Source organism: Rattus norvegicus, chromosome 5 (assembly GCF_021556685.1).
Source record: "Rattus norvegicus strain SHRSP/BbbUtx chromosome 5, alternate assembly SHRSP_T2T, whole genome shotgun sequence".
Taxonomy (NCBI): Eukaryota; Metazoa; Chordata; class Mammalia; order Rodentia; family Muridae; genus Rattus; species Rattus norvegicus.
In genome coordinates, this window is record NC_141538.1 from 19,809,628 (window position 1) to 19,831,414 (window position 21,787).

General features: G+C 44.8%; 1 protein-coding gene and 1 long non-coding RNA gene across 5 annotated transcripts in view; one reads left to right on the forward strand and one right to left on the reverse strand.

Annotated features, from left to right (window-relative positions):
• Positions 1 to 18,424, reverse strand: part of LOC148005648 (uncharacterized) — a 29,691-nt gene extending 11,267 nt beyond the window's left edge. The window contains exon 1 of one of the 3 annotated variants that reach the window (XR_015620624.1): positions 18,168 to 18,424. This is a non-coding gene — a long non-coding RNA (uncharacterized LOC148005648). Of the gene's footprint in view, positions 1 to 17,165; positions 17,511 to 17,751; positions 17,964 to 18,167 lie in introns of those variants that run through there. The other 2 variants (XR_015620625.1, XR_015620626.1) reach the window with 2 other exon arrangements.
• Rgs20 (regulator of G-protein signaling 20) overlaps positions 1 to 21,787 on the forward strand; it is a gene marked incomplete at its 3' end in the record, with an annotated part of 597,802 nt that overhangs the window by 42,045 nt on the left and 533,970 nt on the right. Inside the window, 1 exon segment of one of the 2 annotated variants that reach the window (NM_001402015.2) lies at positions 15,433 to 15,747. In NM_001402015.2, coding sequence (NP_001388944.1) covers positions 15,433 to 15,747 — 315 coding nt within the window. 2 annotated transcript variants of the gene reach the window in all.

The window sequence follows — 21,787 nt, forward strand, 5'->3', positions numbered from 1 at the left end:
AGTGGTATATAATATGCTTATAATACTAGTTTTTAAAAGACCAAGGCATCAGGGTTCTAAGTGTGAGTATGGAGACCTTGTGTTTTAGTCAGTGTTCTTTGCTGTGAAGAGATACACCATGACCATTGCAACTCTTATAAAGAAAATCAATTCGTTAGGGCTTTCTTACCACTCTAAGCTTTAGTTCATTATCAGCATGGTGGGGAGCATGGTGGCACATAGGCAGACATGCTGCTGGAGAACGAGCTGAGAGTCCTATGGGCAGTAGTAAGAGAGAGCCGCTGGCCTGGCTTGGTCTTTTGAAACCTCAAAGCCCACCTCCAGTGACACACTTCATCCAGAAAGTCCACATCTCCTAATCCTTTCAAATAGTGCCATTCACTAACCATTCAAATATATGAACCTATTCATATATTTCAAATCTATTCAAACTACCACATTCCACTTTTTGGCCCCCATAGGCTGGTAGTCACATCATAATGCAAAATGAATTCAGTCTAAATTCAAATATCCCCATATTCTATAAATCTCAACACTGTTTAAAAGTCTCAAGTCCAAATTCTTTTCTGAGACTCATGGCAGTCTCTTAACTGTAACCCCCTATAAAATAAAAATTAAAGAGCAGATTACATACTTACAATATGCAATGGCATATGATATACATTACTGTTCCACAGAAGAGGTGAGGAAATCCTGGACCAAAGCAAAATTGAAAGCATCTGTGCAAACGCCAAACTATCCATTTCCATATCAGATGTCACAGTGCTCATCAGATCTCCAACTCCTTTCAGCTTTGTTGACTGCAAAACACTTTTCTCTCTTGGACTGTTCCAAATCCTGTTAGCAGCTCTCTTTGACAGATATCCCATGACTCTAGTATTTTCAACATCTTGGGGTCTTCACTTTTACAGTTTTACACGATGGCCTCTGTGAGCCTCTATGCAGGGACACCCTGACACATGAATGACTTCAGTGGCTTTCCCTAGCTATCAAGTGAGATTCCACAACGTCTTTCTTGTATCCTTGACTCTAAAGCCAGAACTACAGGGCCAAGGCTGCTGAATTCTGCTGCTTGCTGGGACTGTAACACAGACCCTCATTCAATTACATCTGTATCAGATCTCTCTTTTCCATGTCTTCCTCAACTGCTTAAGCTTTTCTTTAATCCCTTTTCCTTATTTGGAAGCTTAGCTGGGGGGCTCTTTCCCTGAGTCCCTTTATTCCATTTATCATCAGACCCTTCTTTAAGCTTTTTATCTTCTTGAGTTCTGGACTTAGCTCCATTAGACTGCCTGGTGCCTCCTTTTATCTTCAAACTGTAGATTTTGTGTTTGTCCTTGCTCAGGCTGCTCCTTTTCCTCATAGATCTTCGTAAGAGTGATTACTAATAAGCACATGGCAGAGTCCATACTAGGCAGTCTGGAAATCTCTTCTGCCAGGGCCATCAATCCAAAACTCTTCAATTTAGCCTCAGGCAGAATTCTTGAACCAAGGCAGGAAGAAGCTACATGTCACCAAAATATCAAATAAACAATCTCTAGGCCACTTACAAATATTCTCCTCTAAAAACTCTTGGAGCAAACCGTGGTAATTCACATTGCTCTCAACACCACTGTGTTCCATGCTCCTATTAGTATGATCCATTAAGCCCTTCTTAACTCATTCAACTGTTTTCCTAATCCAGAGTCCTAAAGTCCACAAATTCCACTCCCTGGTACCAATTTCTCTCTTGGTTAGTGTTCTATTGTTGTGAAGAGACACCATGATGATGACAACTCTTATAAAGAAAAGCATGTACACTTCAGAGGTTTGGTTCATTATCAATATGGAGGGAAGCCTAGTGGTACACAGGCAGATATGGTGCTGGAGGAGATGAGGATTCTACACAGGGAGCAAAGAAAGAGAGAGAGAGAGAGAGAGAGAGAGAGAGAGAGAGAGAGAGAGAGAGAGAGAACGAGAACCTGGCTTAAACTTTGAAACCTCAAATACCACCCTAGTGACACACTTCCTCCAACAAGGCCACACCTCCTAACCCTTTCAAATAGTGCCACTCCCTAAGCATTCAAATATAGGATCCTACGGGGGCCATTCTTTTTTTTTTAATCTTTTTTTAAGATTTTATTGATTTATTTATTTTATGTATGTGAGTACACCGTCGCTGTCTTCAGACACACCAGAAGAAGGTATTACAGATGGTTGTGAGCCACCAAGTGGTTGCTAAGAATTGAACTCAGGACCTCTGGAAGAGCAGTCGGTGCTCTTAACCGCTGAGCCATCTCTCCAGCCCCTATGGGGGCCATTCTTATTCACTTATTCAAACCATCACACCTTGATGTTTTAAAAATAAAAGTAGGTCCCAAAGCCTCGGATCCCTGCCCACAGCAGCTCGCTGCTCCCAAACACCGTGGGAGAGAGACCTCACCGCCTGGAGAGGTGGGCACTCCTGAGACTGCAGAGCGGAAGAGACCACCAACACTGCCCACCCATGCCCACATCCCTGGCTCAAGAGGAAACTATATAGGGCCTCTGGGTTCCCGTAAAGGAGGGCCTAGGAGCAGCAGGGCCGCTGCGTCTGAGAAACCACCAGAACCTGAAGGGACGGACCAGATAAACAGTTCTCTGCACCCAAAGCCCGTGGGAGGGAGAGCTAAACCTTCAGAGAGGCAGACATGCCTGGGAAACCAGAAGAGACTGCACTCTGCACACATCTCTGACTTCAGAGGAAAACAGCAAATGCCATCTGGAACCCTGGTGCACGGAAGCTCCCGGAAAGGGCAGCACAGATCTTCCTAGTTGCTGCCACCTAGAAGAGCTCATAAGCAACACCCCAAGAGCAAACTTGAGCCTCAGGACCACAGGTAAGAAAAACGTTCCTACCCCAAGCGACCTGCCTAGTGAACTCAGGACACAGGCCTACAGGAACAGATGAAGACCTGTAGATAGGAAAAACTACACGCCCGAAAGCAGAACACTCTGTTCCCATAACTGGCTGAAAGAAAACAGGTAAACAGGTCTACAGCACTCCTGACACACAGGCTTATAGGACAGTCTAGCCACTGTCAGAAATAGCAGAACAAAGTAACACTAGAGATAATCTAATGGCGAGAGGCAAGCACAGGAACCCAAGCAACAGAAACCAAGACTGCATTGCATCATCAGAGCCCAATTCTCCCACCAAAGCAAACACTGAATGTCCAAACACACCAGAAAAGCAAGATCTAGTTTCAAAATCATATTTGATCATGATGCTGGAGGACTTCAAGAAAGACGTGAAGAACTCCCTTAGAGAAACACAGGAAAACATAAATAAACAGGTAGAAGCCTACAGAGAGGAATCACAAAAATCCCTGAAAGAATTCCAGGAAAACACAATCAAACAGTTGAAGGAATTAAAAATGGAAATAGAAGCAATCAAGAAAGAACACATGGAAACAACCCTGGATAGAGAAAACCAAAGGAAGAGACAAGGAGACATAGATACAACCTTCACCAACAAAATACAAGAGATAGAAGAGAGAATCTCAGGAGCAGAAGATTCCATAGAAATCATCAACTCAACTATCAAAGATAATGTAAAGCGGAAAAAGCTACTGATCCAAAACATACAGGAAATCCAGGACTCAATGAGGAGATCAAACCTAAGGATAATAGGTATAGGAGAGAGTGAAGACTCCCAGCTCAAAGGACCAGTAAATATCTTCAACAAAATCATAGAAGAAAACTTCCCTAACCTAAAGAAAGAGATACCCATAGGCATACAAGAAGCCTACAAAACTACAAACAGATTGGACCAGAAAAGAAACACCTCCCGTCACATAATAGTCAAAACACCAAATGCACAAAATAAAGAATATTAAAAGCAGTAAGGGAAAAAGGTCAAGTAACATATAAAGGCAGACCTATCAGAATCACACGAGACTTTTCGCCAGAGACTATGAAGGCCAGAAGATCCTGGACAGATGTCACACAGACCCTAAGAGAACACAAATGCCAGCCCAGGTTACTGTATCCTGCAAAACTCTCAATTAACATAGTTGGAGAAACCAAGACATTCCATGACAAAACCAAATTTACACAATATCTTTCTACAAATCCAGCACTACAAAGGATAATAAATGGTAAAGCCCAACATAAGAAGGCAAGCTACACCATAGAAGAAGCAAGAAACTAATCGTCTTGGCAACAAAACAAAGAGAAGAAAAGCACACAAACATAACCTCATATCCAAATATGAATATAACAGAAAGCAATAATCACTATTCCTTAATATCTCTCAACATCAATGGCCTCAACTCCCCAATAAAAAGACATAGATTAACAAACTGGATAAGCAATGAGGACCCTGCATTCTGCTGCCTACAGGAAACACACCTCAGAGACAAAGACAGACACTACCTCAGAGTGAAAGGCTGGAAAACAACATTCCAAGCAAATGGTCTGAAGAAGCAAGCTGGAGTAGCCATTCTAATATCAAATAAAATCAATTTTCAACTAAAAGTCATCAAAAAAGATAAGGAAGGACACTTCATATTCATCAAAGGAAAAATCCACCAAGATGAACTCTCAATCCTAAATATCTATGCCCCAAATACAAGGGCACCTACATACGTAAAAGAAACCTTACTGAAGCTCAAAACACACATTGCACCTCACACAATAATAGTAGGAGATTTCAACACCCCACTCTCATTAATGGACAGATCATGGAAACAGAAATTAAACAGAGACGTAGACAGACTAAGAGAAGTCATGAGCCAAATGGACTTAACAGATATTTATAGAACATTCTATCCTAAAACAAAAGGATATACCTTCTTCTCAGCTCCTCATGGTACTTTCTCCAAAATTGACCATATAACTGGTCAAAAAACAGACCTCAAAAGGTACAGAAAGATAGAAATAATCCCATGTGTGCTATCAGACCACCACGGCCTAAAGCTGGTCTTCAATAACAATAAGGGAAGAACGCCCACATATATGTGGAAGTTGAACAATGCTCTACTCAACTATAACCTGTTCAAGGAAGAAATAAAGAAAGAAATTAAAGACTTTTTAGAATTTAATGAAAATGAAGGTATAACATACCCAAACTTATGGGTCACAATGAAAGCTGTGCTAAGAGGAAAACTCATAGCTCTGAGTGCCTGCAGAAAGAAACAGGAAAGAGCATATGTCAGCAGCTTGACAGCACACCTAAAAGCTCTAGAACAAAAAGAAGCAAATACACCCAGGAGGAGTAGAAGGCAGGAAATAATCAAACTCAGAGCTGAAATCAACCAAGTAGGAACAAAAAGGACCATAGAAAGAACCAACAGAACCAAAAGTTGGTTCTTTGAGAAAATCAACAAGATAGATAAACCCTTAGCCAGACTAACGAAAGGACACAGAGAGTGTGTCCAAATTAACAAAATCAGAAAGGAGAAGGGAGACATAACTACAGATTCAGAGGAAATTCAAAAAATCATCAGATCTTACTATAAAATCCTATATTCAACAAAACTTTAAAATCTGCAGGAAATGGACAATTTCCTAGACAGATACCAGGAACCGAAGTTAAATCAGGAACAGATAAACCAGTTAAACAACTCCATAACTCCTAAGGAAATAGAAGCAGTCATTAAAGGTCTCCCAACCAAAAAGAGCCCAGGTCCAGACGGGTTTAGTGCAGAATTCTATCAGACCTTCATAGAAGACCTCATACCAATATTATCCAAACTATTCCACAAAATTGAAACAGATGGAGCACTACCGAATTCCTTCTATGAAGCCACAATTACTCTTATACCTAAACCACAGAAAGATCCAACAAAGAAAGAGAACTTCAGACCAATTGCCCTTATGAATATCGATGCAAAAATACTCAATAAAATTTTGGCAAACTGAATCCAAGAGCACATCAAAACAATCATCCACCATGATCAAGTAGGCTTCATCCCAGGCATGCAGGGATGGTTTAATATACGGAAAACCATCAACATGATCCATTATATAAACAAACTGAAAGAACAGAACCACATGATCATTTCATTAGATGCTGAGAAAGCATTTGACAAAATTCAACACCCCTTCATGATAAAAATCCTGGAAAGAATTGGAATTCAAGGCCCATACCTAAACATAGTAAAAGCCATATACAGCAAACCAGTTGCTAACATTAAACTAAATGGAGAGAACCTTGAAGCAATCCCACTAAAATCAGGGACTAGACAAGGCTGCCCACTCTCTCCCTACTTATTCAATATACTTCTTGAAGTTCTAGCCAGAGCAATCAGACAACAAAAGGAGGTCAAGGGGATACAGATCGGAAAAGAAGAAGTCAAAATATCACTATTTGCAGATGATATGATAGTATATTTAAGTGATCCCAAAAGTTCCACCAGAGAACTACGAAAGCTGATAGACAACTTCAGCAAAGTGGCTGGGTATAAAATTAACTCAAATAAATCAGTAACCTTCCTTTACACAAAAGAGAAACAAGCCGAGAAAGAAATTAGGGAAACGACACCCTTCATAATAGACCCAAATAATATAAAGTACCTCGGTGTGACTTTAACCAAGCAAGTAAAAGATCTGTACAATAAGAACTTCAAGACTCTGAAGAAAGAAATTGAAGAAGACCTCAGAAGATGGAAAGATCTCCCATGCTCATAGATTGGCAGGATTAATATAGTAAAAATGGCCATTTTACCAAAAGTGATCTACAGATTCAATGCAATCCCCATCAAAATACCAATCCATTTCTTCAAAGAGTTAGACAGAACAATTTTCAAATTCATCTGGAATAATAAAAAACCCAGGATAGCTAAAACTATCCTCAACAATAAAAGGACTTCAGGGGGAATCACTATCCCTGAACTCAAGCAGTATTACAGAGCAATAGTGATAAAAACTGCATGGTATTGGTACAGAGACAGACAGATAGACCAATGGAACAGAATTGAAGACCCAGAAATGAACCCACACACCTATGGGCACTTGATTTTTGACAAAGGAGCCAAAACCATCCAATGGAAAAAAGACAGCATTTTCAGCAAATGGTGCTGGTTCAAATGGAGGTCAACATGTAGAAGAATGCAGATCGATCCATGCTTATCACCCTGTACAAAGCTTAAGTCCAAGTGGATCAGGGACCTCCACATCAAACCACATACACTCAAACTAATAGAAGAAAAACTAGGGCAGGATCTCGAACACATGGGCACTGGAAAAATTTCCTGAACAAAACACCAATGGCTTATGCTCTAAGATCAAGAATCGACAAATGGGATCTCATAAAACTGCAAAGCTTCTGTAAGGCAAAGGACACTGTGATTAGGACAAAATGGCAACCAACAGATTGGGAAAAGATCTTTACCAATCCTACAACAGATAGAGGCCTTATATCCAAAATATACAAAAAACTCAAGAAGTTAGACCGCAGGGAGACAAATAACCCTATTAAAAAATGGGGTTCAGAGCTAAACAAAGAATTCACAGCTGAGGAATGCCGAATGGCTGAGAAACACCTAAAGAAATGTTCAACATCTTTAGTCATAAGGGAAATGCAAATCAAAACAACCCTGAGATTTCACCTCACACCAGTGAGAATGGCTAAGATCAAAAACTCAGGTGACAGCAGATGCTGGCGAGGATATGGAGAAAGAGGAACACTCCTCCATTGTTGGTGGGATTGCAGACTGGTACAACCATTCTGGAAATCAGTCTGGAGGTTCCTCAGAAAATTGGACATTGAACTGCCTGAGGATCCAGCTATACCTCTCTTGGGCATATACCCAAAAGATGTCCCAACATATAAAAAAGACACATGCTCCACTATGTTCATCGCAGCCTTATTTATAATAGCCAGAAGCTGGAAAGAACCCAGATGCCCTTCAACAGAGGAATGGATACAGAAAATGTGGTATATCTACACAATGGAATATTACTCAGCTATCAAAAACAACGCCTTTATGAAATTCGTAGGCAAATGGTTGGAACTGGAAAATATCATCCTGAGTGAGGTAACCCAATCACAGAGAAACACACATGGTATGCACTCATTGATAAGTGGCTATTAGCCCAAATGCTTGAATTACCCTAGATGCCTAGAACACATGAAACTCAAGACGGATGATCAAAATGTGAATGCTTCTCTCCGTCTTTAAAAGGAGAACAAGAATACCCTTGGCAGGGAATAGAGAGGCAAAGATTAAAACAGACACAGAAGGAACACCCATTCAGAGCCTGCCCCACATGTGGCCCGTACATATACAGCCACCCAATTAGACAAGATGGATGAAGCAAAGAAGTGCAGGCAGACAGGAGCCGGATGTAGATCTCTCCTGAGAGACACAGCAAGAATACAACAAATACAGAGGGGAATGCCAGCAGCAAACCACTGAACTGAGAATAGGACCCCCGTTGAAGGAATCAGAGAAAGAACTGGAAGAGCTTGATGGGGCTCGTGACCCCAAATGAACAACAATGCCAAGCAACCAGAGCTTCCAGGGACTAAGCCACTACCTAAAGACTATACATGGACTGACCCTGGACTCTGACCTCATAGGTAGCAATGAATATCCTAGTAAGATCATCAGTGTAAGGGGAAGCCCTGGGTCCTGCTAAGACTGAACGTGATTGTTGGGGGGAGGGCAGTAATGGGGTGGGGATGGGGATGGGAACACCCACAAAGAAGGGGAGGGGGAGGGATTAGGGGGATGTTGGCCCATAAACCGGGAAAGGGAATAACACTCAAAATGTAAATAAGAAATACTCAAGTTAAAAAAAAATAAAATAAAGTAAGATCTTCAAGCTAAAAAAAAAAGAAAGAAAAAATAAAAATAAATGTAGAAAACTGTAGTAACATGAAATGCCCTTCAACCCTTCTTACCCAGTCCCTGCTTCTGTCCCAGATATGTTTCTACTTCTTGGTGCTAAAATTTACCTTTCAGTAAATACTAGGAGAGGACATATGCTAGGCAGTGTGTACCTTACAAACACTCTGAATGATGACAGCATACACAAAAGCGAGAGAATCCGAGTGAAAACTCTAAGAGAAGGAGCAGCCATCTTGTTGTACCGTCCCTTTGTCCTCAGGGGTCGGGAGATGCCTGCAAGAGTGTGTTCATTCCCTTGCTTCTTTGTATTTTCAAGTCTAGGAATGTATTTGGGGCTTGGCACATCCTAGCAAGTGCTCTGCCATTGAGTTTATCTCCATCCCCTTGCAGTTTAGAGGTGATTTTGTTCATTGCAATGAAATAGAAACAACACACAACTCACAGTATTAGCCATTTAGCTGTGTGACTAGTGGCATTAGGTTCATTTATCATGTTTCGTACACATTACCACTATCTACTTCTAGATCTTTTTTCTTTCCAGGCAGAAAATCTATGACCATCCAACACTAGCTTCATTCTCCCCTCTCCAGTCCCTAGGACCCTCTATTCTACTTTCTGTCTCTGTCTGTTCTTGGTAGCTCATACAAATGGATTCTTGCAATATTTGTCTTCCTATATTTCTCTCAGTTAGCATAAGATGTTCAAGATTCATCTATATGGTAGCATATGTAACAATCTTGTGCCCTCTCTGGCTGAATAATTTTTATTTATTTGTAGCTAATTTGATCGTTAACTCTTTATTGGTCCCTTTGTCAAGGGCCAAGCATTGTTTTCAGAACTTTTAAGAGAGCAATAAACATAAAACAAGGTTCTTACTAATTTCTTTTACAGTAGTTAAATATTTATATGTGGATATATGTGAGGGGTGTGTGTGTGTGTGTGTGTGTGTGTGTGTGTGTGTGTGTGTGTGTGTGTTTATTGTAAAATAAAAAAGTTTTATTTTAACTTTAGAAAGTTAAGAACACTGACAAAACTAAAGTCTGGGAAACATGACAACAGCTTGAAAAATTCAAGAACTGACTGTGCTGCCTTGACTCTGAAATCTGCAGGACAGGACAAACAGGCCACAAACTCAGTCAGGGTTTTTGTGTTGCAATCTGGAGGCCAAATTCCTATTGTCCTAGGCCGCTTCTTCTGAGCTCTAGTATTTGCTAAGAATCTCTGACTTTGCTTGGGTTACAGACACAACATCCTGACCTCTATCTTCATGCCTATACAACATTCTTCCCATGCGCAAAGGTAGGTCCACATTCCCCCATAAAGAAAGCACTCAGCAGAAAGGCCATCTTTCTCTGGCATGACCTCACCTTGACTAATAACATTTGAAACAACTCTGCTTCCAAACAAGGCCATACCCTGAGGTGTCCAGTTCAAGTTTTCAGATGTAGATTGGAAAGGGTCAAGTCAGCTGTTAAAACAGCTAGTGATCTGTGAAAACGAGGAGTTATTAGACAGTGAGTTTTAATAAGCAACAGCCAGGGGATAGGGTAAGGCTCAATGGTAGGGTGCTTGTATAGCATTAACACGCCTTGTGTTCAGTTTCCAGCATCCAGGATGTAGAGGGAGGAACTGAACGTTGAACAAAATAATCAAGTTGTGGAGATTCTTCCTTGAGAAACCCACACCAATGCTCTTGGGTCTGCCTTACTCTTTCCTAAGTAAAGCCTCTGATTCTAGTAACAACTGTTTTAAAGTCTGTTAAAAATGCTTCTTTAAATAAATTTCAACTTTGCTTCAAAAAATAATAACCAGGTTGACGATTACTGATCTGATAAAGACTGAGAAGGAGAAGAGGGTGGAGATCAGAAGTTTACTTTTGGATCTTGTCTTCCTCTTCTGATTTCCATTACAAAATAAAGAATAGACATTTGTTGGCAACTGAAAAGTCCAGAGGCAAAGTCCCAGCATTTGCACTGCATCTAATAAGAACCTCCCAGATGCATTATGACTGCAGGGCATCACATGACAGGGTAGAGTAAGTAACTTAGAGAGAACTCAGTTTTGTAAGTCAGCCAATGTAGAAATAGCAGAATGAACATGATCAAATCACAGTAGATATGACAAATACTCAAGCAAAGGCCCACTTTCACTCCTGAGCCCTTTACTTGATGACAGATGAGTCCTGCCACCTCTGACAGAACCAGGAAGGAGGAGCTTTGAGTGTCGTTTGTTCTGACTTAAGTGGCTCCTGAGTAGCTGACTTCTGTCCCACTCTACTCTGTGCTTGGCTCCTCCTTCCTCATCATCATTACTTCCATTGTACAGTGTCTCTACAACTTCTCCACACAGGTCTCAGGCATAGTACATGCTAAAAGTCATTACATAATTAGTCAGAACTAAGTGTGAGCTGTAAAAATATTATTTCAAATCATTGTGCTTCCAGAATGAAAATGCTTTTAGTAAATGCATGTTATTAATAGGTGGGTGGTACTCGAATTAATAATACTCTGTGGTTCTATTAGCCATGTTCTACTTCAGATATCACCTCCTCATTTGCTCAATTTAGATCACTGCAGGCAAAATCTGCCTTTCTACTTCTCGTTTGCTGTCTACTGGATCCTCGGGTCCTAGAAAAAGAATGATGTTGATGTTTTCAATAGCAAAACATTTAAAAATGCAATATGGCTAAGCCACAACAAAATAGTATTTTAAAACATAAGGTTTCAGAGAAAACAGATCAGTTCATAAAATTAAAACTAATCTGTCTCAGCTCTACAGGTGCTCAGCCTGTTTGGGAAAGGGGTGGTTTAATTGGCACTTGGCACTCTGCGTAGTGCTACTGTTTAAATGCAAATGAAGAATCTCAGTTTGCCTGGGAAGCAAGGCTGTGTTGTTTACTTTGATTTGAGTGTGTCTTTTCTACTGTGCAGAAAGTCATTTTGATTGTCTTCAACGGACAATGTGATTAATTAGGGAGGTCGACATTCAATCAGCATAGTGCTGATCTAAAGACTTCCAGGAGTGGGGATTGCATGATGAATTCACTTTTTGACTAATGTTACTAACACCTCAGATGGCAGACTGGGAAAGACAGGGCCTCTGCAGTACAGAGGAGTTGAAAGTTGGGGGCTGGGACCAGACAACTGATGGTATTTTCTGTTATAACTTTTCTTAGATCAAATTTTGTGGCTGCATCAATACTCCATGGCTTCCTTTGTCCTTGTTATTGGGGCGGTCTAGATCATTACTATACCACATCCACCAGACTTATGCCTGGGGTCCCACCCAGGCTTCCAGGGCCAAGAACTGTCTCAGGAGCCTAAATGGTGCGTGTCTCCACATGAGCAAATGAGTATAAACTTTGTTTCTGGAATCTGCTAGGTTTTTTTTTTCTTCCTGAACACTTCACAGCTCCCTCAAAAGACTCTCTGTGTTGAAGCAGAGGACCGGAACTAAATGCCTAATGAAGCATACCCAAAGAAGGGGCTTGAGAAAGACTGGGAAGACTGGGAATGGGGGGAGGAAAAAGGAAGGTCGAGTTTTCACACGGCAGGAGCTGATGATACCAAAGGCGGGGATCTACAAAATTCCCTAAGCTTCTTCAGGCTCCTTGGATGCAGTCCAAATTCTTGAGTCTCGGAAGTGTGCAGGGCGCTGTCAGCATTTTCACTGCATTCTAATTTCCCTGTGTGTGGGCGAGTAGCAATGGCTGAGGCTGGGCACAGTCCGGGTGTAGGTCTCTGGAAAGGAGCCAGTCCTGTTTTAACTCAGTAGCTTCACCCAGTGACTGGCGTCCTGCACAGGTTGGCGGCGGGTTCTGGGACCGCCGCTGCCAAGTGGCTACTCTGCACCTGGGTGGGGCTCAAAAGCCAGGAGCAGGTGTGGCCCAGACCGGTGGTCCGGGTAGTTGAACCCATAAGAACCCGCCCAGGTCCGGCTCTTCGGTGCAGCCAAGTGTGTTGGCATGAGTTGAACACTCCACCCCCAACACACAGGCACACGCGCGAACACACACACACACACACACACACACACACACACACACACACACACACACACACACACGGCTGGAGGACTACCACTGCCCCCTCCCAGGGCAAAGCGACTCTCGGTCTGTAGGTGAGATGGTAGCCGATCTGAGTTTTCCAAACGGCTCCCTTGCCCGCCACAAGTGAGCTGTTGGCACATCTCCAGAAACCTCTAGCATTCACAGCTTCATCTGCTAAACTAAGAGCACCGTGGCAAAGGCAGGTGCGAGGGCCTGTGAACCTGGAGAATGAAAATTCTAAATGGCCCTATTGCCCAAGAAACAGTATTGAAGGAAAACAACACAGTATGTACGCGGAAATGCAAACCCAGATCTCTCCCGCGCATACAAACGACAGTGACAAAATCAGCCAGGGCTCGGCAGCTTCCCAGAAAAGGCCTCATGAATGAGAATGGGTTGCTAGGTTTCCCTTCCCCCATCTCCACTCCGCGACAATCCCTTCCCACAAGGTTTTCACCGCCTAAAGAAAACAGGCAGGCCGAGTGACTACCAAGTCCGGGAACCTAGCCAGGCCCAGGAGAGCCCGCGGTCGCTCCTGCCGTCAGGACCCTGGAGAGTGCCCGCGCCTCGCCCCTTTGGGACCCGAGCCCAGCTCTCCCTGGTGCTCTCCCCTCCGGAGCCCAAGCCCGGACACACTGTCACTTTTATTCCTGGCTTCCCGCCTCCCCCTTCATTTTTCTTGGCAAGCACTACTCTTTTATTCACAGACAGATTGAAATGTTTTTGTGTTTTGTTTGAGGGAGGTGTTTGTATTGGCAGTGTTAGGTTCCAGTTTGTAACTACACTAAATGTAAGTGCCCAAGAAGCTAAGACAGGCTTAAAGATGGAAGCCATGGCCTTCACTAAGGCGCAGGCTGGCACATACCTGGAAACAGTGAGCCAAGGCCAGAGAATGGAAATCTTAAGACTAGCCTGAGGTACTCAGCAAGGCATTGTCTCAACAGCAGCAACAACAAAACAAACAACAAATTTTTAAAAACAGTAAAGAATGTATTTGAAGAAATTTCTTTTGGCAACTCTACCTCCTCCTCATCCTTGTCCTCCTCCTCCTTGTCCTCCTCCTCCTTGTCCTCCTCCTCCTCCTCCTCCTCCTCCTCCTCCTCCTCCTCCTCCTCCTCCCCTCCTCCTCCTCCTCCTCATCTTGCTTGAGGCAGGTTCTCAGATTCCTATGTAGCTTATGCTGACCTCAAATTCATTAAGTCAAAGATGGCTTTTCCTCCACCACCCAGTGCTGGGCTTCCTGTCCTTTGGGCACCACCTCCAGTGTGAGATTGCTATCACATGGACAGTTTGCTGTGCAGAACCTAGAGCTTCATGCAAGGGAAGCAAGCACTCTCTCAAACGAGCTTCATTCCCAACCTCGCATTGCATCTTAATTCTCCCACTAAGTTAAACGTTGTTTTGAGTAGTAGGTTTTGTAGGGTGTGTGTGTGTGTCTGTGTGTGTGTGTGTGTGTGTGTGTGTGTGTGTGTGCGCGCGCGCGCGCGCAAATAAGGTCTATCTGTGCTTTCTACATAGTCCTGCCTGTCCTGGGACTTCCTATGTAAACCAGGATGACCTTGAACTCTCAGAGCTCTGCCTGCCCAAGTGCTGTCATTAAAAGCATGCGCCATCCATCACTCCCACTCTCTTTAAAGACTAACTTCCTTCTTTAATTTTAACAAAAGTAGAATAAACTTGGACATTAAAGTGTCATCCCCACAGTTGGGGGTTGTTAGTGAAAAGGCTATTTCTAGGACCCTGTGCTCCTGACTACTACACTAAACAGGCCCAAGAATGATAGCTTTTTAACTTTCCAAGAAAAAGAAAAGGCATGTTCACTCTCATCCTTTTTTATGCTTAAGTTTCCTTAAAAGGAATACATTTCAGGAAGCAGAAGAACTCTGAAAATAAGATGTACACATGGAGTTCAAAAAAGAGGCCTGCAGTAAGAATGCTTAAGGAAACTGTTTCTCCACTCCGCTGAATGCTAAAACCAAATTGGCCACTTCCTCCCCCTCCCCCTCCCCCCGCCTCCCAGTGTAAGGTAGGTCTGGCATTGTTCCTGAGAACCATCCAAGTCTTACTTAACAGCTACCCCAGTTTGGTAACCAAGTCTATTTTGACTTCAGGTAGATAGTGGTCTACTGGAGAAGGACGGAGGGAGGAGGAGGATTCTGATGAGGGAAGGTAAGAGGAAATTTTGCAAAAATGAATAGACGATGACGCCTACTATGTTTAATGTGCACACAGATTACATGGGGGTGTAAGTGTGCAGGTTCTGATGAACTAAACAGAAAGTGGGAAAGGGACACAAATTTTGCATTCCTATGGAGCGGCTGGGTACTGACTAATGGCAACAGCTCTGGTTCAGAGACCACAGCGTTGAGCAATGTAGTTTTAAAGGTGGGAAGAAACTAACCTAGTGCTTTTTCTTTTCTCTTCCACCGACCTTCTCTTGTACCCCCAAAGTAAATTCTCAAAATGCTTCGGCAAAGTCGGAAATAGGTGACTGGACAAGATCGTAATGATGTGCTGGTTTTGTTTCTTTTTTTCCTACACACCCTTCCCGCCGACCGCCCTGCACAGCTCCCAGACTCGCCCAACGCGCCCACTCTACTTCGCCACCTTTCTAGCCTGCTCTCCAGCCACAGGAGATTGTTCTTGTGTCTTCTGCGGCGACCCCCTCCCGCGGCTCGCCTGCGACCCTGGGACTTTCCTTCTCAGCCAAGCTCCTGGCCTACGGCCTGGCTCTCTCCAGTGCCCCGCCGCCTCCTGTTTCTACTTGTGGCCTCAATGGCACTGCCAGGACGACCTCCGAGGGGTCGTCGTCTGAAGCTGTCAAGTCCGAGCCGGGAGCTCAGAGAAGAGGACGCCTGTACTGGGAAGAGTTCGCCGGAATCTGTAAGTACTGGGGACTCCACCAAACCCACCCTCGGCTTCCGGAGGCCCCAGCCTTTCCCACTCGCTCTAATCCTGACTGACCCAGCCCACCCCGTTCTGGCACCCGGATTCTGAAAGGGCTGGGCACACTGGAGGAAAGGGCACCTGCGGCTCCCGGACACTCCCACCTCCGCGGAGGCACTAGAAGCTATTCTCTCCCAAGCGATTTATTCTGTTTCTGCCATCCTAGGAAGCAGGAGGAAGTCCTCTGGCGCCTCCGAGGATCTTTTCCAACTGTAGTTGCAGCTCCCCCTCGAGCCTCCCCAAGCATCCCTGCGCGTTGTCACCGCTCACAGCAGCATTCGCGACCCTATTCCTCTGCCCTTTCCCAGGAAGAGGGAAGAAATGGCATGATGTTATTTTTGTGTCAGGTCACTTTGCTGCTTGAGTTTAGCCCTCCAAGTTCAAGCCCAGTGCCCGGGGGACCTACTCCAAGGGTGACTCCACTAGCCGCGGTGATCCGGACACCTCGCGTCCTCAGAGATAGGCGCCAGGTTCTGCTGCTGCGCGGGGCTTCCCCTCCCACCTCTGAGTCTCCAGTGAAAGGGAGAGGAGACTGTCGAAGGACTGCGGTTGGTCAACCGAAGTCTAGGATTAGGTTTTCCTACACTCCATCCTGCCATCCCCAGTCGCCATCCGACTCTGGCTGGCCCGGACTGAGTAGGACCACTGCCTAGAGTAGGAGAACAGATCTATAGGGAAGCTGCACCGAGAGTGTTGGGGACGGAGGTTAGTGGCGCTAGAGTCAAAAGGGACAGTGGGGATTGCCCTGCAGGGGCGGGCAGTTAGCAGGCGCGACCCGGGGTACAAAGCACCAGCTCCTCTCGCGACCCCTCCCTTACCCCCACGCTGGCCCCCTAGCATCGCTTCATTCACAAGGTCCTAGCATTCATTCATGCGCTCTGGAAACTCCCCCATACACCCCCGCAAGCTAAAGCCAGGGAATAAAGAGAGAGAGAGCCTTGCATCAAAGCTCGCTCCCGCCGCACCCCCTATTTCGCTGCGATTAGAAGAGAGGAGCCAAAATCGGGGCTCCGCTGGCCCGCATTAGGACTAGGGAGTACCCCTAGCCTCCGAGTGCTGCGCGCCGCCGCCAGAAGGAGGCGAGCCGGGGAATTGCCCTGCCCTAGGAAAGCGGGCGCGGGGGCGGAGAGGAGTCACAGGAGGGAAAGGAGGAGGAAGAGAGAAGAGCTCCGGAGCTTAGACCCAGAAACGTAGGAAAGGGCGGGAGGCAGAGAGCCAGCGCGGGCGGAGTAGGAACCGCGCTTAAAGTGTAAGAAAACTAAGGCACACTCTAGACGCATGCGCACGGCCAACGGAGGCCCGAGGGCCGGAGCTTCCCCTTCGGCTAGTCCAGAGGACCCTAACCTGGTAAGTACCTGGCGTCCACCCTCTCTTCCTCTCTGACCCTGGACCGGGCTGTAGAAGGAGCTCGAGGACCTGGGACGCCAATCCCTTCTTGTCCAGTGTTGCAATCCCTGGCTGGCCATCGCCCTCTGGGTTAGTCATTTGTGACGAGTGGATTGTGGGTTCGAGGCATATCATTGTCTGAAGGAGGGCTCCGAACCATCGTGATCAGTTATTATTAGACCCACCCAGCAGGTGGTCCCGAGTCCGAGACCGTGGGGGACGAAAAATGTCATTGAGATCTAAAGTGCAGATCAGCCATGCCAACCACTTGGGAAAGCCCGAGCGAGTGGAAGCGCCCCAGCTCTCTTTGAGTTGGGGGAAGGATGCGCCCTGGGCTGAGGACCCGAGGCGGGCAGTTTGAGCGCGGGTGGGAAGGAGGTGACACTCCCGGAACGCACTACCTCCCTTTCAGAGAAGCGCATCACCGGCCGGCTGGTGGAGCTGAGCTGGAAGTAGGCGCTCAGACCGCACCCCAAGCGCTGAGGGCAGCAGGCACCGGACAACTGAGTAGACAGGACAGTGGCTTAAGGGACAGGCGCTGGGGATTGTCCTTACCGAGCTGGAGAGCTAATTCCCACACTCAGAGGGTTTCGGGACGTTGGAACCAGCGGGGGTGCCCAGGCTGCAGCTATTGAAGGTTGGGTAGGAGGCAGAGAGGCTGCGCGGAGGTGAACGATGGGGAGTCGGGTCTTTGTACACTGGTGCCTTCAGACTTGGGGAAATTGGACTGACAAGGGGCCTTAAGGGAGACAACTCCCTGGGACAAGGGCGGGCTTTTTCGGAGATCTGGTGTTTGTGGCTATCCCCGCCTACTGTTTCAGGGGAGTGAGTAAGGCCCGGGAAGAGGCATGGCGCGGGGGTGGGGTGGGTGTTTGGGGAGGTGTTTCAATGAGCTGCAGGATTTCCACACATAGGGAGTGGGCGACCGGAGGTGGGCGTTCACGGAGGGGTGTGCGGGCGCTACGACCTACCCTTTGCGCGCGGATCTGGAGGTGGGGCGCTGGGAGAGGTGGCTCTCTGAGGCTTGGATGGGTCAGGATCTTCCTGGATTCCATAAACAGCAAGGATAACCTGGGCAAGAACACACACACACACACACACACACACACACACACACACACACACACACACACACACACACAGCCGCTGGTAGACGTGGGATGAAAACGGGTTTGGGGCCGGGTTAAGGCGGGGAAGGGGGTTCTGGCAGGAGCCACTTGCTGCTTCTGCGCCCCCAGGTGGAGAACAGCGCCACAGCGTGAACAAAGTGGTGGTGCAGGAGAGTTTCGGGCCTGTGGGAGAGGGCTGGAAAGAAAATCCCTCTCCCTTCCTGAGGCTGTGGTGAAGGCCACCCTCTTGTGGGTTTCCAAGACTTCACAGCCAGATAGCTGGCTGGATAGCCTTGGTGGCCAGTTGCCGCTACAGGTTAACATAGCACAATTTCTGAGTTTGTGCTCTGCAAAAACTAGTCAAAGCGCTGGAGAGACAGATGGCTCATGGGTTAAAAGAAAGTATAGCTCTTCTTATAGAAGACATGAGTTGAGCTCCCAGCCCACTCTCAACAACCTATCGCGTTAGTTCTAGGGGATCCAGTATCCTCTTGCCTCAGCAGGCACTTGGCACTTGTGGTGTACCCACATACATGCAGGCACTCATGCATAGACATAAAATAAAAGAAATATTTCTTTGAAAAGCTATTCATACTGCTATATTGATACAACACTGGCCAAGTGGAGTTCAAAACCTAAAGACATGAGCGTGTAAGTACGCGTGCAACACTAGCCCCAGCTCTTCCGAGGCTGGAGAAGAAAATATAGACCTTAAGGCCAAGTGCTACATATTGCCAATCTTCCTCAAAAATAAATAAATAAATAAAAGAATATAAAGCCCGGGAGCATGGGACCTATTTTCAGATGCTGTAAACAGTATGTTTACACACTAAAGAGGGTTTCGTTGTCAAAACCATGAAGCAGTAAATGTTTTCTCTCAATACCTAAATTTAAAAAATAGTTCATTTCTCTATCACTGGACCGTTCCATTGTGGATAATTAAGAAATATTTGCCTACAAGCATCTAACATAATTTAAAGAGTTTTTCTCTTTAAACGAGTTGGGTTTGGTAAGATGTTACAGCAGGTAAAGGCCCTTAGTATGCAAGCCTGAGTAACTAGATTTAAGCCCAGGCACCCCAAAACACACGTAAAGGTGGAAGGAGAGAACTGGCTGCACAAAATTCTCCTCTGACCTCAGCATGAACCATGTCTTCAGCACACCTCCAATATTTGGGGATACATAAAAACAAACAAACAAGCACCCAGTAGTAATAAATAAATGTTTTAAAGAGTTGGGTTTCTGGGGGCTGGACATATACCTCAATTGATAGAGCACTTGCCTAAAAGCACAAAGCCCGAGGTTCCAGACCCAGGTTCCAGAGTCAGCACTGTGTAAACCCCTGTGGCATCCATGGAGGTAATCCCAGCACACAAGAGGATCAGAAGCTCAAGCCATTCTCCCTTACATAGCAAATTCAGAGCTAGCCTAGGCTACATGATACCTTGTCTCAAACAGAAAAAGAGTTCCCTTTGTTAAACACATTTAAAGAATTATATATTAAATCACAGTATTTATTTAAAAAAAGCCAATATTAATATTGAATTAAGGTTCCTGATCTTTTATTTAAGAAAGTTTGGAGACTTACTATATGAGATAGGCTAACATTTTAAAAAATAATAAATATTTTAAAGAAAACTAAAAAATATAGGATGATTATAATTAACCTAATTACTTATTCAAAATTCTTTGTTTTATCAGCGAGGAAACATTCAGAGAGTTTAGGATTTCAGCTATTGGTGGTCTGAAGGAAGATTAGAATTCTGACTTTTTCCTTAGAGCTCTGACAAACTACACTGAGGATCTGTGACTCCTTTCACAACCGAGAAGCTCAGGTGTGCATAGAAGGATGAACTATACAGTGTATGTTAGTTTCAACACCAAGAAAGACAAGGCGTTGTGGCCATGATAGTTGGTATTATAAAGACACAACCACAAAGGTCTTAGGACAAGCTGATACCACACTAGCTTCAGAATTAAGGTCCCAGAAGGGGGATGCATTCAGTTGCATATTCTATTAATACCTTTGAGAAGTTTTATATTAGAAAACAGTTTCAAGCTGTTTTAAAAATCTCTTTCCTACTTGTCTGAAAGTTATTCCCATGAGAAAGTCTTTTAGGAAAGCTTTTTAAAATCATACAGGAGAATTTTATTCTTTCAGATCTTGTGAACTGGCAAGTTAAAGAGAAAAATCTTGCCTATCTGAATAAAGGAACTTTGCTAGGGACGTCAAATTCCAGTTCTTAAAATCTTCTTGTGTGTCCCTACTTGAGCATTCAAGTCTGTCTTTCTGTGGAGCCATATTCACTGTCTCTGAGGAAGACAGCTTAAGTGAGCAGCCCTCACTGGGACGGTTGAGCAACTAGATGGTGGGAACAGCTGGAGTGCAGGGTTGTGTCTTCCCTTACAGGGTTATTTTAAGAAGCAGGGTGTTTTCTGGGGGAAGTATTTCTAGGAATTGTGCTGCACCCTTGACGAAGAAGACCATGGTTCTCCCTTGTATGTATGCAGAATGGATGTGTAACCCTTGATTTTGCATCTCAGGATGGTTTTTTTTTTCTAGAAATATTGGGCATTTAACAGGGAGTAACTTTCTAGGATAATCCCAAGCCAGTTCCACAGACATGAATTTTGAAATGATGACATGTGTCAGTCAAGTCAGGTCGAAGTGCGATCGATTATCATATGAATCACTGTCCAAGGGGAAATCTGAAGGATGGTTCTTCACAGCACCACCAGGTGACTCACAATGCGAGCTTCTATTCAAATAAGCCCAGTGTCATTCAACAGCTAATAGATTCACTCTGAGTCACAGTTTAGCATGCAGTACAATAGGTGTGTGAGTCACTGACTACCAGCGCTGTCTGAGATGTTCCCTGAATGTTGTTACCTTGAACTGAGAGTTTGAGTGTTCAGACATAGCTGCAGGGGTCCTAGTACAATTGAGTGGGTGCTAGCAGAAGCCATTCATAATCAACTTTGATGGCCCTCCAGACGGAATGTTCAAGGTGATATTCCATTATTAGGAATTTGTGAAATAGACTACCTAGATTCTAGTCTGCTGGCTTGATTCTGTTTGTGCCAGGGATCATCTGTGAAACATGGGTAAGATGCTACCTTGTCCCAGCAGTGTTATTTCATCTCAGTTATTTCCCAAGTTATTAAAGCCAGCCGACCATCCTGATTTGTAGTTATAAAATCCATTCAAGTCCATGTTACTGCATGTACTTAAGACCAAGGCATCTGATGCACAATCGCACAGCTATTTGACCTGAGGAGAGCTGGGTGGTGTCCTGTGCTTTTCTGTCTAACAGTGAGGAAGCAAAGGCCTGGGATCTGGCTTGCCTTTTCCTAATGCCCCAGAGTGAACAGCTCAGAGTTAGATCACACGTCTTGCACTGCTACAGCGAGGATAACACCTGGGTGGCACAGTGGTGTGTGTGTGTGTGTGTGTGTGTGTGTGTGTGTGTGTGTGTGTGTGG